Genomic DNA, 18,956 nt, shown 5'->3' with positions numbered 1-18,956 from the left:
TAGCATGGTGTACAGCAGAACAAAGATGTCTACATCACCTAGCGCGAAAGAGACAAGGAATATGTCTCTTTTCACTAATGTTATACAGGCACGACAGATTATGTAACTCTATTCATGCTGCAATTTGAAATTTACAGTTGAGTAGGTATTTTAGTTTTAACAATTTTATTTTTACAATTTTACTGTATCTTTTATTTTATTTATCATTTTAATTGTAATTCTATGGGTCTGAGCCTGAAATAAAGATATATTTATTTATTTATAATTAAAAAAAATAATAATAATAAAAAAGTTTTTCTACTCCTCTACTTTAATCTGGCATTTAAATAACCAAAAAGTCTAATATAAGTACATACATAATTAAACTCTTTGAAAAAGTCTACGCTCTATGGCCTATAAAAGCATTGTTTACAAAGTGTAACTGTACTATAATGTCGCCAAAAAAGCATTGTTGTTGTTTTTTTTTTTTGACCTGGAAACTGGCACCTTTACTTTGTTTGGTGCCATAGATATACTATAAAAAAAAAGTATACATTTGCCGCCATTTTCCCGCGCGTTGGAAAATAAATTGGAAAATTTTTGTGTTTCGTTTCAAAACACTAAAAAGTATAAAATAAAAAGGAAAAATGACGTCGTCGTAGAAAAAGTATTGTATGCAACGTTGTATAACTAGGTCAAAAAATGCTCGTGGCGTCTCTTATTGCGATGTTCGCCAAGGCTCACATCGCAACTCACGCCACTCGCATTTTTTGACCCTTCTTATACAACTGTTGCATAAAATACTATTATTTAGGTAAAATCTACGACACATAAAAAAAAATATAATATAATTTTATATAATAAAATTAAATATATAATTATATTATTTATATATATAATTTATTTATTTATTAAGGCGTTAAGAGGTATTGTGCGAAAGAGACGTACCAAGAAAATGGTTTATTCCGACAGCTGTCCTACTCACCATACTACAACACAAAAAGTATATTTTAATTACAATTAGTCACTCATAGTTGCAAATTACCGTAGGATCACTAAATGAACCCTAATACGATTTTGACCTTGTTAGTAGACAGACTATCTTTTTCATAACAATTTCCATCGAAAAAATATCAAAAGGATTTTATCCCAGACATTCTGATAGGTGTCTTCGTTGTGAAAAGTCTTATCGTTGATACTCATACTCATCATCACACACTTCTCTTGCTTCCTCCACATTCATCAAACGTTCCTACACGCACGCCGGTTCAGTGGAGATCTGCACTATCCCGCTAATATTATTATAAAAAATGGTGGCAGCGCGGACAAGGTCTGGACTGCTAAAGCGTTTTGTGACACGTATCGCCAAAATCCCTTTCTCAAATGAGTGCTTGCGCACTAGGGCGGGGAGTGTTAACGACGTATAATATGAAATATCTCCTATACTCAGGTCAGGTTGCCTGGAAGAGATTGGAAGGCAGCCTATTGTACTCTTTATATTTCTTTTGTGTTTTGTATTTCCTGTTAGTGTAATAAAGTATTTGTTATGTTATGTTAAAACCTCTCAAATACAACCTAAAGACCAAAATTACCTACAACTAACGTAAGCCCTCGCCCACAACACCACTTAGCTAACATCTAGGCCGACGCAGAGCAGTTTAATAATTCAATCCGGAATAATAACCGTAAAGTGAAAGTTAGCAGCTCCTTTATGTAGGCGACGCGCGTGTCCCGGTGTTTCTGCCGCCAATTACATCACATAACTTTAATTAAAACACATTGACACACGTAGCTTTTATAAAACAACATGATGTTTGTTCAATGTAGATATTTGCTAATCCAAAATAAAAATAAAGGTAGTCTTTATAACCTTTCAGACACAATAAGTCACGTTTACACACACACAATAAGTACTAATAAGTACTTTTGGACTTAAAAGTAACCAAAAATATATAAAAAAAATAAGGGTTAATAAATTAACATACCTACCTAATACGCAAAAAATAAATTCAAATTCAAAACCATAAAAACATCGTGAAAAAAGATTCAGATTGCCTCAATACGATTACTTAATCATTTTTTTTTCAAGCTGGGGCGTATGCAGGCCTTATTTCATGCACTGTATCACTGTAAACTATAAGATCTATTGTATCGTCACTTTAAGGTCCCTGCCTACGACACTGTATCCTACCAGGACCGTATCCGTCCAGACAGGGACAAAAAAAATCTTTGTATGAATTTCTTTGGCGCAACGACTACTAGAATGTTCCGTCACCGACCAACACCGTAGCGTGCCATGCACGGACCCACCACCTTCCCATGGTCCTACCAACCTTTCGGTCATACGGACCTAAGGACCGAATCACGGGCGATGCGAGTGGTACTTGCTCGGGGCTCTTGGGGGGGCCATGCACGGACTGACCAGAATCCCCGGGACATACGGGGATAGGACAGGGTTGCTCCGTTGCAGTGGGCATAGTAGCGTGGCGTACCGTGGCTGACACGGTCCTAGTATAATACGGTGTAGTGGGCACAGACTTTAATGCTACAGTTCTCCTCTAAGCCCTACCCTACCAACATAGTGCAGTATTTGTTTCAACTTACCTTAAAAGCACAGCAATTAAAAACAGAGGTACAAAAATCTGAACCAATTAAAATACCCAAATAAAAATTAAAAAGACCATTTGACTATCATCTTTGGTAACATCCATCGTGTAATTTACGTTTTGTAAATTAGTAGGCAAATGCAGGTATTGCGTGCCCGAGTCAACATTAGGGCCGATACACATCTCTGTGGGCGACGCACGCGCCTAATGGATTCAAACAAGCGAACTCTAATGCCGCCCATTAGAAACCGGCCATTCATACGGAAAACCCATTTACGACCTCAACAAAAAACGTTTTTATTAACCATCCTGACGGATAGAGCTTTGGAATTTTTCTGAATTTCAATTGTTTTGCAATATATAATAATATATATTATGTTGTGTCGTAACGTAACATAGTAGTCGCCGAAAGCCCGTGTTGCTCTATGAGACGTAATAATTTTAAAAAAAAACATCATTTTTAATTTTTTAGATTATTTCTTTTTATGTTGGTGTAATAAAGTGTATTTGTATTGTATTGTAAAAACCGGAACTTTCAATCAACTACTAAATATGAGAAACACTTAAGAGATCTTTACGAAAACTGAACATAGTCTACAAGATATCAATGTAGGTAAATAGATAAAAATAATGCCTACTTTGTGTGATTCATACGATGTAGAATAGACATGAACGGCGCATTGCGTGTACTTTTCGTAAAATTAGGTGTAATTTATCACCTCCAATGTCAACTGAGGGGCCAGTAATGAAAATAATAATAAAAAAAAGATTTTCTAAAGGAACCCGACACAGCGACACGCAGTTTTTCGTGAGAATTCAAAGATAATAATTTACAAGTACTTGTTAGATAAGAACATGATTAAACACAAAAAATGTTTTGACAAAATAAACTAAAGAAATTATTATATTTTGTAAAGTTTGGCCTATCAAAATAATTTATTGTAAGACAATACAGCATGTTTGTATTGTGACTGGAAGTGTCGTCCCAGTTACCATCCCAGTCATGTCGTAAACATGACAGACCCCGATAAGTTTCCAAAAAGTTCATAATTATTTTCCGCAAATTAAATATCATAATTACGCATCATCTCATACGTAACCTTCCAGGCTTCTACACATCTGATAAACCTGTAACCAAGTTTAAAAGGCACTTTATTCCATTGCGACTTTCGCGCACCACACCGAGTCGCAAGTTTCTCGATAGAATCTGAACAAAGAGTGTCCCGCGCCCCCGACAGGTGGGGTTTCGCCCTTATCTTGCAACTTTGCCCCCAGATATCGATACTTGGGCCGCGAGTTGTGTCGCGACTTGCAACTAATTTCAAAACCGCTTCTGCGCGACGTGGTTCAATATGGAGATATTTACGTCAGCTTTCACCAACTTCCAGAAGGGAGTTTAGTCGTGGAACGTACCTATCTATATAATTATATAGATTACTAGTTATCCCGGCTAAAAATATAGGCAGGTGTAAAGCAGATAACATAATAATAGTTATGTGCATGTGATACCTATTTTATTTCACTAATCTATATAAAAATATCTTTAAGAGGACGCCGCTATTGCTTGCTAGATTCTTAATATCAATCAAAACATCAGTCAGACTCTTATCTACTTACTTAGGTACTTATTATAAATAACAAGTATTTTTTCTCAAAAAACTAAATATACATTTAAAATTCACATTATAACATAGAATACAGCTAACATTTTAAATTGGCCGCTCTTGAATGGGTATCGATGTCGTACGATCAGGCATCGAGCACTCTCCACGGCACTCCAACCGGCAACTCAGCTGATATACGATCCACGCAATTACCTCCATACAAACATCCCTCTCACCCACCCCACCGAAGCGTTATGTATAGGATGTTGCTGTTTCCATATACTGTCTCAAAAACCTGGCGCGCGGCAAACATTTATACTACGAACTACTACTTCACTATCACCACTATCACTATATAGTGGTATATAGTACTACACTATCGACACTATCACTATATAGTACATAGTGATAAGTGTTTGTAGTATGGCACACACGGATATATTATACCCTTAAATATACATACATACAGATAGAGATAGAGAGACACATCTCAAGCTCGTAAGTAATCCCTCAGTGTGGACAGAGCCAGAAGTCATTCGAAGATAACTTGCAGCGCCACATTGAAGTCTTAAGAGCGTTCGTAGCTCATATTTGTTTGAATAACAGTTTCGATAGTCGACTCATCCTCCCTGATCAGAGTACCTGATGAAAATATCTGGTTCTAAGATAGATCGACGAACGATGATAGGTATAAACTGTCTGTGCCAAACATCTATACTACGATCTACACACTATCAACACTATCACTATATAGTACGTTTTTAGACAGTATGGAAAGAGCAACATCCTATACATAACGATTCAGTTCATATATACAAATGAGTTGCTGTTCGTTAGTCTCGCTAAAACTTCAGAACGGCTGAACCGATTTAGAAAATTTTAGTCTTGAAATATTTGTGGAAGTCCAGGGAAGGTTTAAACGGTGAGAATATAAGGAAAAGGGTGGTCATCTAGTTATAGTATTTATATGCATTACACTGTCCAAAAGATAGTAAAGCCTACTCCGAAAGAGACCACAAATATGGTAGGTATTGTCCTAACTACTGACATTCTGAATACCATTTTTCAGAGTCTAAAATAGCTTATTTATCTTCTTGTACACATAAACAAACATTGCCCGAACGCAATGAACAAACATTATGATCTAATAACTATGAAAAAATCCAGTTTAAAAAAGACATAGTAATACTGATTACATATTAACAACACAACACCCTGTTAACAGGTTGTAGATGACAAAACTCGCGCCTGAACGTGTACACACATAAAGTTTAATAGCCATATTCGTATGTTTGTTCACATTAACAACTTCCCTGTTTAATGATCTAACTGATTCCAACGTATAACACTTCTGATTAAAGGGTTGAAATAGCTTATTTTCACTTCACAAGTGATATAAAGCGATACGTTCGGCGACAAAGTATACGATGAAATTAGTATAATTATGTTTGGATTGGTACGACACGAAATTTCGTCATTACAATCTTTAATTTCTGTTTAATGGCTAAAAGAGGTTTATACTTCATATGAATGGCAAACACTTGAAATGTTATTATACAAACAGCAAAGCAGTTAATATATCGATCACCTTTTTGCAATTGCAAAAAGTTGGAACACTTCGCGAAATTTCTAGTTTCCATCAAAGTTGTAGCACTTAAACTTGTAATAAGTTTGAAACTCAAAGCTGTTTTCTAGTTGAAACTTTCATCATAGTTATTAGATATCAAAGAGAACCGACGCTCTGGCACGTCAAAACAATAGTCGGTAAGTTCCAAGGTTTTGCGAGGCAGGTCTGTAGACTCCTCGGCCGCGGTTACACTCACTCTGCAGCTATGCTACAATACACTTCAACCTACTTCTCCTTAGATATCATCTACACGGTTAAAGCGTATTTGTTCTTTCGCTATTGAAGGTAGTTAAAGTTTGTCAAAACTTTAGTTGTAATTTGAGTCATCAAATTGTGCAACTCCGATTTTAATCTTTGCAAAGGTTTTCTTATTTTACTTAGAATACTCGTATTATACTATGTATATTTATGTTTTAATAATGTTTCCTTTAATCAAAGACAAGTAAGTAACTAGGTACTAAAGGCTTTCATTCAAAAACATAAAAGATTCCAGTCCGATTTCAGCCTTTACAAAGGTCGGTTAGTGTACTTACCTATTTTTAGAGCTGATGCAAGTAAGTAGTCGTTACATGAGTCATGTCAGGGGCCAGCGGCTCAATAGTAACCCTGACACCAGGGAGAGAAGAAGAAGAGGTTAAACAAAAATATGTTAAATATAAACAGCAAAATATTTTAATGGGACCGTTTTACCCCCAAAATCCCTGGCTACATCCCTGCGTATAGGTAACTACTACAATAACGCGGTTCGCCTCGTCCGACAAGATATTAATCTAAGTTTATATCAGATTTTCACAACGCGGCCGTAGTTCCACAATACGAAATACAACAACTGTGTGCGGCACAAAGCCAACACCTTGACCTTTGTAGACAGTGACTGGCACCGCGGTTCTTCAGAGCTACACTGTAGAACCCTTAGCATGGGCTAGCCTACAGATAAAACACGTGCTTCGTGTTCAAAGGTCACGGATTCAAGCAGACCCACACACAACACAAATTAATAACATACAAGTACCTACAGACATAACTGCTATGATAGAGAACGGCTTGCATCTATTCTACAAATAGTAATTGGTGAACGATGAACCAGTTTGTTTGTAAAAGTTCTTTATTCACATATTATAATCAGTACATGTCTCAACATTGTCAGCGAAATAACAATCTTAGATATCGTTTCATCGGCGTCTATCGCCTTTAAGAAAACGATACAAGAAGAAAAAAATTGTATTTGTATATACTAGCAAATGTTTATAAAACAAACCTTAAGTATAACTATGCTAACTTTGTAAAGTAACATTTACAATACATCAACCAGTGACTAGGTACCAACAAAGAACCCAATATGCAGTGCGACAGTTTATACCTGTCACCGTTCGTCAATCTATCTTAGGACCAGCTATTTTCATCTGGTACTCTGTCCAGGGAGGATTACTCGTCTATCGAAACTATTCAAACAAATATGAGCTAAGGACGCTCTTAAAACTTCAATGTGTAGCTGCAAGTTGTCTTCGAGTGAATTCTGACTCTGTCCTCTCTGAGGGATTACCTAGGAGCTTGTAACGTCTGTAAACGTCTATCTTAAGTGTGTTTATTTTCGTTGCTTATTCTGCTATTGTGTGGGTTGTTGGATGACCAATCTCAGCAACCCTGGTTTCAGGGTTATTATTGAGCCGCGACAGACCCCTAATATGGCTCATGGAACAACTGCGTACTTGCATCAATGTAAAACCGGGATAAACGGCTAATGTGTCTGGGGTGCTGGCTAGATAGGTATTAAAGTAGCATTATATTATCAAAACTACATAACGTGCTATAGTTCCACAATAGGCATTACACGAGTAGGTATCGCCACAAAGCGGCAATACTTTGACCTTAGAGCCGCCAGCGACTAGCACCGTTGCATTCGCTATCAATTATGCAGATATTTACTTACTAGATACCTACCCTGCACCTTTCTATGCGATTTGTTTCAAAACTTTATAGCAAATAAAATACTGTCAATTTATTTCTAGCTTTACTTCCGCTTGCGACTTTTCCCGCGTAGACTTCAGTTATCGCGCGTGGTACGCTTTTTCCATCGCTTAGAAAGTGATTAAGGGATAAAAACTATCCGGTCTCAAACTTCATCCAAATCGGTTCAGCGAAAAAAAAAACAAAAGCGTGAATAGATAACAGGCAGACAGAGTTAGTAGTGTGAATTGTTAAAGCAATTTTATATGTAATACATTTCTGACTACACCATATCGTATAATTGGATAAACGAAGGTGAAAAGTAAGTTTTTATATAGGTACCATTTTTTACAGGCTGTGCCAGAAACGATCCGAGAACTGAAGACGTCACTGTGGTCAGCGGAAGCCACTGGCGGTGCTGCCAACCTGACCGGAGCTCTCACCGCAGCATTTGAAATATTACATCGTGTAAGTATCCTTCTTCATATGTAAGTATCAGTCCTTCTTGCATAGAGCTGAAAAAAAATCTTTTAAACTTCATAGTACTACCTATATTTACTTCCCCACATTCCTGAGGAATGCATTTGCGGAGGTATATGACCTAACCTGTATTGGGCTGGTTTTCCTTTCGTTGGAAGGTCAGACAGGCAGTCGCTTCTGTAAAAAACTGGACCTGTCAAATCTTCAGGTTAGGTAAGCGAAGCGGACCCTGTGAAAAACAGGATAATACTAAGGAGATGATGAGCTATATTTACTTATGTACTGCAAAACGTAGGCAAAATAGCTCAATAATCAATAGTAATCTTGACACCAGGGTTGATGAGGTCGGTCACTGACTTCACAACCCACACGAGAGAAGATAGCTTGCTGGAACTTTTGTATTTTCGGCGTTCCACTTTACAACGTGATGGCCTATCACAAGCAAACAAACAGGCAACATGCGTGGTGTTATAATACCTACCTAAGCGAAGTGTTAGACATCAAATCAAATATACTTTATTGCACACAACATATAAAACAAACACACACACACACACACACACACACCCCATTCACACACATCACATCATCGTTCGTTAGACTTCTGACACCATACCGTTCATCAAATACATGTCAAGATTACTTATGGTGTGGATCAGGTTAGATCAAGTTTATATGTACTTATGTACAGTCATGAGCAATATAATGTACCCACTTTAGGACTCTGTCGCACTAACATATTTGACATTTAGTGAGACTTACAGTTCAACTGGTCAAAAAAGTTAATGTGACATGGTACCAAAGTGTATAATGCTCGTGACCGTACACTGTTAGTACTTAGTACCCAAACATGAGTACCTATGTTATATTAGACAGAACGACTAATTCAGTAGTAGTATTCACTTTTCAATGCGTGGTAAGAGTTAGATTTGTCACGTAGTGGTTATATCATCTTTATTTATCAATTTAAAAAACGGAAGCCAGGTTTGCCACGTTCACTAGCATAGTGATGTATTATCGATTATTTTCTATATTAGAGTTAGGACACTCACTGTACTTATATAATACTTTTTCAGTATAATCGCACCGGTCAAGGTTGCCAATGCAACCAGGCCATCGCAGTGGTCGGCGCCGGTGGCGGCGCAGGCGGCGTCAAGAGCGTGTTCCGCACGTGGAATTGGCCGCACATGCCCGTGCGCATCTTCACGTACCGAGTGGGCGGCGACGCCACCGCTGGACATAATATGAAGGATATGGCCTGTACTAATAAAGGTGCGGATATTGTCTATTGTTTTCTTATGTTCGTACATACATACATACATAAACTCACGCCTGTTTCCCACCGGGGTAAGCAGAGACTATAGAATTCCATTTGCTTCGATCCTGACACACTTCTCTTGCTTCCTCCACATTCATCAATCGCTTCATACACGCACGCCGGTTCAGAGTAGATCGTATTGAACCTTTTCTAAGGACATCTCCAATTTGATCATCGTAAGTCCTTCTCGGTCTTCCTCTGCCAGCCCTACCATCAACTTTCGCTTTATATACCGCTTTTGCAATTCTATTATCCTTCATGCACTCTACGTGTCCAAACCAACCTAACATTCCCTTCTCAATCCTAGTCACTATATCGTCTTTTACACCACATCTCTGTCTTATCACACTGTTTCTCACTCTATCACTCAACTTCACACCGCAGATGCTACGCAAAGACCTCTTATGTTCGTAACACGCGTAAAACACGATTTTATTAGCCTATGATACACGTAGCTGATTGTTCAACGGTATATTCCAGACTTATTCAATCTGCCACTCAGAATCATGTCAGGGACCTTTGGCGACTCAATAGTAACCTTGACACCAGCGTTGATGAGGTTGGTAATCCACCTCACAACCCACACGATAGAAGACGAAGAGTTAAATAGAAAAAAGAAAATGTTTTCGTTAGTTCTAGATCTGTCTTTATTTAGTAATCAGAATTTCATAATTTATCTTGAATCTAGTACACGACCCAATTTTTTTTTTAATTCTTCTATGAATGAACTTTAGTGACTAATAAAGTGTTTATCGATCAATCAGGTTTCCACGTGTCAATAAACGAGCATGCGGAGATCAGGTCGAAGGTGCTTCACTTTGTGGAGGTGCTGGCGCGGCCGATGGTCATGTACCAGAACATGCATCCTGTGCACTGGAGCCCCGTCTATGTCGGTGGCAGGGTGAGTTACTATAGCTATACTATGGAAACCAGTGTAAGATGACCTATTGAGAACCGTGATAACTTTATACGTTCTAAAGGTGGGTATAGACTAGAGAATGTTCTTGATCATTTCTATTATAATGTAACACTCTCGCTCGCGCTTCGTAATGCTCTCGGCGAGTGAGCATTACATAAAAAGAACAAAAAGTCCTGGAAACCACGTGATAACAATTGTCTATGATCCAAACACGAAGTCTAATTCGTAAAGTCGAATTCAGTCCCTTAGAGCCCGAAACGGGATTTAATTTTTTTTCAAGGAAACAGTTCAATAAACAATGCTAACAAGTGTCTTAGTGTGGCTGCAAGGTATCTTCTGATAATTTGTGGCTCCAACCACCCCAATAATGATTACGGGCGTGAATCTGTCTATCGTTGTAAAGTTTTAACGGTTTTATTTGTTGTTTACAGAGTAGCAGCTTGGCTGATGATGGTATGGGTCAGCTGATGACGTCAGTCACCGTGCCCATCTTCGACAGGAGAAACCACACGGTAAGCATCACCAAGTGGAATGCATTTAAGTCTAGATTCTTTAAAATTAACTGGCTGACTGACGAGAGGTGCCCACCTTGTCTCGTTAAAAAAAAGGAAACCGGAGCTGCAAAATGTTCAGGTTATGTATACGGACCCTGTAAAAACGGGATAACGCTGGAGATGATAATGATGATTCAGTTAATTCGTGAAGATTTTAGGCTAACTAACCTAACGCATATCTCGGAAATGTGTATTTGTTATGACGTTATTTTTCCTTCACCGCTCCTGAATATACGTGTATTATGATAATCATTTAGAATAACCCAAACATGAATTCGAAATCAATTTCGCAAATCATTGATTTTATTTAATCATTGATTCGAACCTGCCACCTCATAGTGAGATTTAAGCGTTCTTCCAACTTCGCTCCAAGGTTCGCTCCACTTGGCTCCATGGCTCCAAACTAATTTTGACAATAACTTTACGACACCCAAAATATTCCACAAGATATTCCTGCTAATTCCTGCAGACGCCATCTAATTTTTTAATTTATATCTGTCATTTTCTTTTCCGTTGAAAAAGAAAGGGACGGCTAATTGACAGGCATAAAATTTATGGAATACACGTCAATTTTAAGCAGAAATCTAAAACAACCGTCAAAAAATTTAACATCGGCCAATAACCCGACAGTGTTAAGTGGACAACACGTCAAACGGATTACATACCAGCGAGATGCCTATTTTATTGACCCGGGTTATTCATTCGTTCAATTAACTTGTTGACAATCATCCGTCCCTTTCCTTTTCGGCGGATAAGAAAATGACGGGTATAACTTAAAATAAAATTAGGAGGTGTCTGCAGGAATCGGGGCCATTATGTACTTACTTATATTTATTTACAGCAAAGGGAAGCGAACTTACTCGGTGTGGTCGGAACAGATGTCCCTGTCGATCAAATAAAGAAGCTCGTACCACCATATAAGGTAATTAATTTCAAGAAAAAAGTACTTACCTAAGTACTAATTCATGAATGCGCAGAACAATATCATAATAATACTTGTTTCCTTGCAGTTGGGAGTAAACGGTTATTCGTTCATGGTGGATAACAACGGGCATGTGTTATATCATCCAGACTTGAGACCATTGGTAAAGTACTAATCTTCTTCTTTTTATCGTGTAGGTTTACCAACCCTGGTGTCAGGGTTATTTTTGGATCGCCAAAGGCCCCTGACATGGCTCATGTAACGACTAGGTACATACATCAGTAATTAGTAACCGGGACCAACAGCTTAACGTGCCTTCCGAAGCATGGATCATCTTACTGTCGGACAATCAGGTGATCAGCCTGTAATGTCCTAACCAAACTAGGGATCACTCGACCAACGCTCAACCACTGGACCACAGAGGTCGTTAAATAATAATATTTCGACAACATATTGTTATTATTTGATAAATTCGTCATTGTTACTATTTTTGTTACAGCACACAAACGAGGAAGTAAGTAAATCTGGTGAAGTGAAAATTTCAAGAAGTTAAATCATAATTTACACACATAATACGTAGAATTTTTAGGGAAAAATAGGGCAGTGGTTTCCCTCTTGGCTTCTGCTCTTGTCTTCTTATTTTGTTCTTCTGGGCAGTATGTCTTGTAATATACCTAAATTTTGAGCATGTCACGAGACCACCTCGCGACGCATTTTTATATTAAATCTCCTTCCCCGATCCACAAGGCTCGCGTTACGCCTCTGTGTGTATTATAAAACAGAGATTAAAAGTAATATACCAAAAACTCACGACTATATCCCAATTGGGGTAGTCAGAGGTAAATCCATCGCACGATGAACTAAGGACCCACACCTCAGTGAGCTTTCTGTTAGACCAACGTGATACACACTGGCCTACAAGCACACACACACACACTGCTACACTGGTGTCCTAAAATAATAAATGTATTTTTCATTCTTTCTTTCAAAACTAAGTATTACACTTTTAAAATTATAATAACTTTTTAAGTACACAAGATAAACTTTCGAAATAAAAAGGTCTCGAAAGCTGATAAAATTATCGATGAAAAGTTTTTTATTTTAAATTTATAGTAAAAAATAGTTTTTTGTCGGCCAGTGTATATTAAAAGTACATTGTTTTATATTAATCGTTACAACGTGTTTATTCAGTACACAGAGACGCTGCGTCCACTATACTCCAGCGTGGATGTGACTGACGTGGAACTCCTCGTGGACTCTGACGAGAACACCAAAGTCAACCTTACCTCATTGCTGCTTGATGTGAGTAGATTTGTTGACTAAATGTTTTGTAGGTAGCATAAACGGTATCTGTTTCCAGCTAGGACCAAGGTTTACAAAGGATTAGGCTAGTTTCCAATTAGTCAAATTTAGTTACTTTTTACTAAGCTTCAAAACGCCAAATTACTACGGAATATGTATGCACACTGTGACGTCATAGAAAAAACGTGCTACGTTTTTCTTGATTAAAATTCATAAATAAGTTAAATTGAAAAAAAAGAATGATTTTGGTTAGTTTCACATTAGTATTTTTATCTTTGACCTAGGACAACCAATTCGTTCGGTATCCTATGTAGTAAAGCTAAAGCCTAGCGAAAGTAATTGATAAAGAATAACCATGTTTAATAATTTCAGCTAAGACACGACATGATAGAGCAGCGAGAGGGCGAGACAGAGATAGCCGTGAAAGTGCAATACGACAACATGCGGAGAGTCGCCACCAGGCGGCAAAGGTACATTATTATTCAAAAATAAATTGGCATTTTTTTGTTTTTTTTTTTGACGTGACTTATTGTAGATTTGCCGCAGATGGCATTAACTACTTGGCCGGACAAATGGGGAGCGCTGGAGGCTCTCACCCGGTACAACGTTTAAGACAACAGGCCTGAGGGTGCCCAGTTAGGCGCGAACCTCGGCTCAGGAGGAAGAATATTTGAAAGGATTAATCGACCCTAGTGGGTCTATAGCGATAAGCGCTGAATGAGGGAAATCGTCGACCACGCCGGCGGGGTCGGTATCGGGGTTCTGAAGTGTTTGGTGTCGCGAGCTGATTGGCTGCCCCTATGGCTAGAGTAATCGGGTCGTCGGGATCGTATATTACGTCCTTCGGACGCCGATACTGTTCAGTACCGTCTCTAAGCGGGATGTATTCGGAAGAAAAATTGGCAGCCTCTTGCTGTATTATAGACAGTGTAGACTGTTTAAAAGTGACCGATATATACACTATACAGCTTTCGGAATCCAGCTTGGCAGTTTCAAACCGCCGGAGTTTCGACTTCAAACCTAACCTAACCATAGAATAAATAGTAATACTACATACAGGATGTTATCATTAACGGTGTCATCACCGTAACGAATACTGAGGGGGATTATTCAGACCATGATTCTAAGTTAATATCAAGTGGAATTTTCCGTCGCAAAATTCTTTTTTTTTTTTTCAATTCCATACTTGTGCGACGGAAAATTCCACTTGATAACTACTCAGAATCATGATCTAATCATGGTCATCATCCCTCAAAGTTTTCGTTACGATGTCACTGACACCCTGTATAGAACGTAACTAGGAACCATAGAATAAGAAATAATATACTACGCATAGAACGGCAACTCTCTGCTCCCCACCAGAGTTTGAGCTAGATTTACCTAACCCCCCCTCAAACATAGTTTAGACATGAATCGTATGGCGTCAGACGTCACACACACAGATGCGCGTGTACGATAACGTCGATGTGTGGTGTCTGTGTAAAACGAGGTTGTTTGTATGAAGTGTCCGGGGTGTGACTGAACTCGGTGTGAGTTCGGTGGTCTGGGACTTAATTTAGTTTTGAATGGCCGTAAGACGCTAAGGAGTAAGAGATAGAGAGCGCGGCGTCTGTCTCGCTCGCACTAATGTAGGCGGCACTCGTTAAAATTAAGACTTCTGTATGTCAATGTGCCAATGTGTGGGTGTTCTCATACTCTTTACGCTCTATTCAGAAATTAACATGACACTTTCTTTTCACAGATATTTCTATAGCCCGGTGGACGGAACACCGTTCTCTTTAGCCGCAGTTTTACCGGATGGATACGGCATGTATGAACTACAAGCAGAGCAAGAGGTTAAACATAGCAATATCAATGGTGAGATTAACAATTGAATGTACTGTTATGAATGTATGTATCGTTTTTATAAGAAAAAAAAATTGAATGCATTTTGGTATAACTGTTACAGTCACGGAATACTTCAAAGGCGATAACTGGAAAGTTCACCCAGATTGGTAAGTCATTATCATTTTATATACTTACTCTGTAAATAAGAAGTAGTACACACTGTATTAGTTTACAGGAAAAAATAAGCTACCTAAGTGGTTCTCTTAACACTCGAAGTTCAAGCATAGCAGTTTTCGGAAATAACTAACGTCGCGTGAGCATCATATCAAACGTTGTGATCGATGTTACGTATAAGTCTAAATGATACGCTTCAGATGAAAAAAAAAATGCCTTTTTAAACATACTTCAAAACAGACAAAGGTTCTTGATTCGACGCGCATGTATTTCCTTTCATAACATCATCATCTTCCAGGGTATACTGCGAGTACGCGTCCACATCGGAGCAGTCGTTCAATTCCCCAGAGGAACAGCTAGTCCACTTCCTGTCCCGCGCCGGGCGTCCAGGTTGGAAGTGGATGTCACTCCGCCCGCGAGCGCTGATGCTGCATAACGCACACAAGAAGCAGGAGCGAGACTCCTATTATTGTAAGTCTGATGTTTTTATTTATAAGAGATTGCAAGATTATGAAAGGTAAGTACAAGTCTTTTGAATTTGGGCTTCATGTAAGTGCTTTCATAATAGGGACCGAATGACAGAACAGTGAATGAATTGGTGTTCGAAAATTACTCCCCAGCGGAAGACTTGTTTAAGTACTCTTAACTAGAAACTATTTCGAACGCATTTGTACATTGATAACGATCACACGGAACGGAGTATACGACAATGAAATTAACATGTAAAACCCATTAAAAAACTTTCTCGGCTGGAAATTATCAAAAAATAGAAATTCGCTAAATCTCACGCATATGCCTTTCTCGTTTCAGGTGACAAAACTTTAGTGCAATCTCTCATCCGGGACGCAATGGTAATCAAAGAATTGGACGCTCACACTGGACACGCTAGCCACCACAACCAGTAAGTTCACATTTTAAAACCAGCATGATTATTAGCACAGAATATTACTTTAAAAAAATCATGATTACTTTACGAACAAAGATCCTTTCTATAGGAGAGCCACGAAGAACAGCAAGCATAAATATAGGCAGAAACGAAAATTACGATTCAAATGAATCTCTATCCCAAACAGCTGCACAAAATTGCATGACTACAGCACTTCTACATGAAAATTTATTTCTATTCCGCACTTGTTTTTAATAATTTCGATCACTAATGAGTATGTGTTTGTCACATAATAGCCCGATAGCAACTTTAATGGCACTACTGACAAGGTAACGTAACAGGAGATATTCGTTATGATTCCTGTAGATAGCTAGATGTGAATTTTAGAATCTACTCAAAAGAAGTTTGGTGTTGATTTTGGAGTCTTTACATTTCAATTCAATCATGTTCGCTGATATAGCTAGTGATAAACAAAGACACAATGTTAGTTCAATCAATGGTACCATTGATTTTGATGTTACTGAAGCTATTTATGAGAAAAAAAAAGCTAGAACAAAAATGCATAAATTTTATTTCTATTTTGTATTTCAAATAGCTGTGTAGAACTATCGCTCTAATGAGTATTCTAAAAACTCTTACTATCTCTTGAATAACTCTTTAATGCAAATACATATCAAAAAAGCAATATTTATTCCTAGTTCTGATTTTATAAATAATGATAGTTCTTCACGGATTTATATTTATAAAATGCTTTCAAGGACGCAGGTAATCGCTAATCATTCTAGCTGCCAGAGGATTTTCTAGCTCGCAAGGATTTACTAACAAGTATTTATTTCAGTTGAACAGAGAAGAAACTAAATACATACTTAGCACTAAACATATAGAAGCCGAAAAACAACGCGGGAAATTCTGAAAAATTGACCATATTAGCTTTCTATCTGACGAAGCAACGAGGCAAACCAACAGCTTAGATTATCTAATAATCTACTTAGACTAATTGTTTTCAAAGACCCTGAGTAATCAGAGATTTTAGCACGAATTAACATACTCTCTGTCGATTACATATTGTCTTATCTACCCTCAATTTTTATCAATTTCTAACCACGGATCTCTTTGCAGGCAAGGGCGGTTCCACAAGTTCGTAGTGACGCAGTCTTTCATCGCGACACGCAGCGGTCTGCTCAAGTGGACCGAACATACCAACAGCTCCCGAACCTCCGAGACCGCTGAACCGTAAGTGAATTTCAACATAATGGATAGACAATTGGGAAAGGCTCTCCTTTGAATTGCTGTGACTTTGGGACAGTTGTCCAAAAGCAATTAATATATTCTCATCTGTAAGTACGTAGAAGACTATTTAAACTCTTTAACAATTTAGTCGCATTGTGTATAAATTAGTCTTTTATTTTTAATATTGAGCAGGTAATTAACTTTTAACCTTTTTATGAGTAAGTATTGCGTGAGTGCATTGGCATTGAGTATCGTTTAACTATTCAAAGATCACTCTACCAGAAGTGGAAATGTTCACGGAATATAAAAAAAAAAATAAAAAATAAAAATAAAAATGTTTATTTCTTTATCTTAGTTATTTTACATTATCAGGTGCACGGAGGCTCCATTTAAGCAACGATTTGCTTGTGATAGGAAACTCCGCTCTTCTCTAACTAGATTTACATTATTATTTAACTAGGCTACAGTAATTAAGTAAAACTAAGTACATCGTCTTTACAAATCAAGAGGTATCATAAGTTACGTAAGTATATACATTCCACATAAGACTTGTAGTATGTCTAGTTTATTAACAACATAAAATTAATTACAGGCATTTCAGCGAAAAATACGCTAAAGCATTCGACTCGGAGTGGTACCGTCGTGCTGTAGAGCATCACTCAATAGAACCAGAGAGCTTCGTCTTCTCGGTACCGTTCAGGGATGGCAATGAAGCTGAAGACCTGAGCGGTAGACCACCGTTGGTTCTGGCTACTCATGCGGTTTTCGTGGAGTCAAGGGGACATAGAGCTCCAGCTGCGGTTGTCGGCCTACATTTCCAGCTGGATTCACTGGCTAAACACTTCCTGAACGTTACTTCAACTGTAAGTTGAATACATATTCTTCATCGTTTATCGTAAGAAAAGTGTATAGTTTTCTTAGTACGACAAAAAAATAGTTTGCTAAATTTTGAAGCTGTCTTTCATTAAATTATTTAAAAACCAAATGTCTTAACTTTAGAGCTCTGAAACTTAGAAGACGAAAATCCAACAGGACTTAAATATTTTTCAAAACATATTTTTCAGTGTACAGCTGGCACTAGCTGCAAAAAGACTTGTGCGGGCGACGAATTGGACTGCTACATCCTCGATGACAACGGTTTCATCATCCTCTCAGAAGACGTGTCACAAACAGGCCGCTTCTTCGGTCAAGTGGATGGAACCATCATGGATTCCTTGGTCCAAGATCGGATATACAAGAAAGTCACAGTACATGATCACCAAGGCAGGTGTCCGGATTCCAGGAATCCCTTCAGTGGCGATGGAAATAAGCTAACGGTAAGATTACTTAAACCAATTGGACCGTTTCTTTGGAAATAATATCTTTAGACACGAATCTAGCATTGCAGAAGTTTGTATAAAGCAAAGTTTTTGTTCCAGCCTTTGAAGCCCATCTCTTGGCTTGGAGGATACCTTACCAGCCTATTAGCTGTATGGTTCCCGCTATGGGAATCCGTACGAGCGCGGCCACGACCATTCGCTGACGAAGACAGTGGTAAGTTGTTCGGGATAATAATTATATCAAAACAGCCAGGATAGTTCC

General features: G+C 38.1%; 1 protein-coding gene across 2 annotated transcripts in view; it reads left to right on the top strand.

The window, feature by feature from the left end:
* The window catches only part of LOC126372804 (voltage-dependent calcium channel subunit alpha-2/delta-3), a 76,156-nt gene that overhangs the window by 52,103 nt on the left and 5,097 nt on the right, over nucleotides 1–18,956 (top strand). Inside the window, exons 7-23 of one of the 2 annotated variants that reach the window (XM_050018707.1) lie at nucleotides 8,118–8,231; nucleotides 9,320–9,515; nucleotides 10,326–10,462; nucleotides 10,912–10,992; nucleotides 11,876–11,956; nucleotides 12,045–12,119; nucleotides 12,456–12,470; nucleotides 13,148–13,258; nucleotides 13,631–13,728; nucleotides 15,000–15,115; nucleotides 15,207–15,252; nucleotides 15,558–15,730; nucleotides 16,070–16,160; nucleotides 17,265–17,378; nucleotides 17,968–18,238; nucleotides 18,440–18,691; nucleotides 18,794–18,908. In XM_050018707.1, coding sequence (XP_049874664.1) covers nucleotides 8,118–8,231; nucleotides 9,320–9,515; nucleotides 10,326–10,462; nucleotides 10,912–10,992; nucleotides 11,876–11,956; nucleotides 12,045–12,119; nucleotides 12,456–12,470; nucleotides 13,148–13,258; nucleotides 13,631–13,728; nucleotides 15,000–15,115; nucleotides 15,207–15,252; nucleotides 15,558–15,730; nucleotides 16,070–16,160; nucleotides 17,265–17,378; nucleotides 17,968–18,238; nucleotides 18,440–18,691; nucleotides 18,794–18,908 — 2,086 coding nt within the window. The remainder of the gene's footprint in view (nucleotides 1–8,117; nucleotides 8,232–9,319; nucleotides 9,516–10,325; nucleotides 10,463–10,911; nucleotides 10,993–11,875; nucleotides 11,957–12,044; nucleotides 12,120–12,455; nucleotides 12,471–13,147; nucleotides 13,259–13,630; nucleotides 13,729–14,999; nucleotides 15,116–15,206; nucleotides 15,253–15,557; nucleotides 15,731–16,069; nucleotides 16,161–17,264; nucleotides 17,379–17,967; nucleotides 18,239–18,439; nucleotides 18,692–18,793; nucleotides 18,909–18,956) is intronic. The other variant, XM_050018715.1, reaches the window with a different exon arrangement.

This window comes from Pectinophora gossypiella, chromosome 2, assembly GCF_024362695.1.
Source record: "Pectinophora gossypiella chromosome 2, ilPecGoss1.1, whole genome shotgun sequence".
Classification (NCBI taxonomy): Eukaryota; Metazoa; Arthropoda; class Insecta; order Lepidoptera; family Gelechiidae; genus Pectinophora; species Pectinophora gossypiella.
This window is presented reverse-complemented; position numbering and strand designations above follow the sequence as displayed.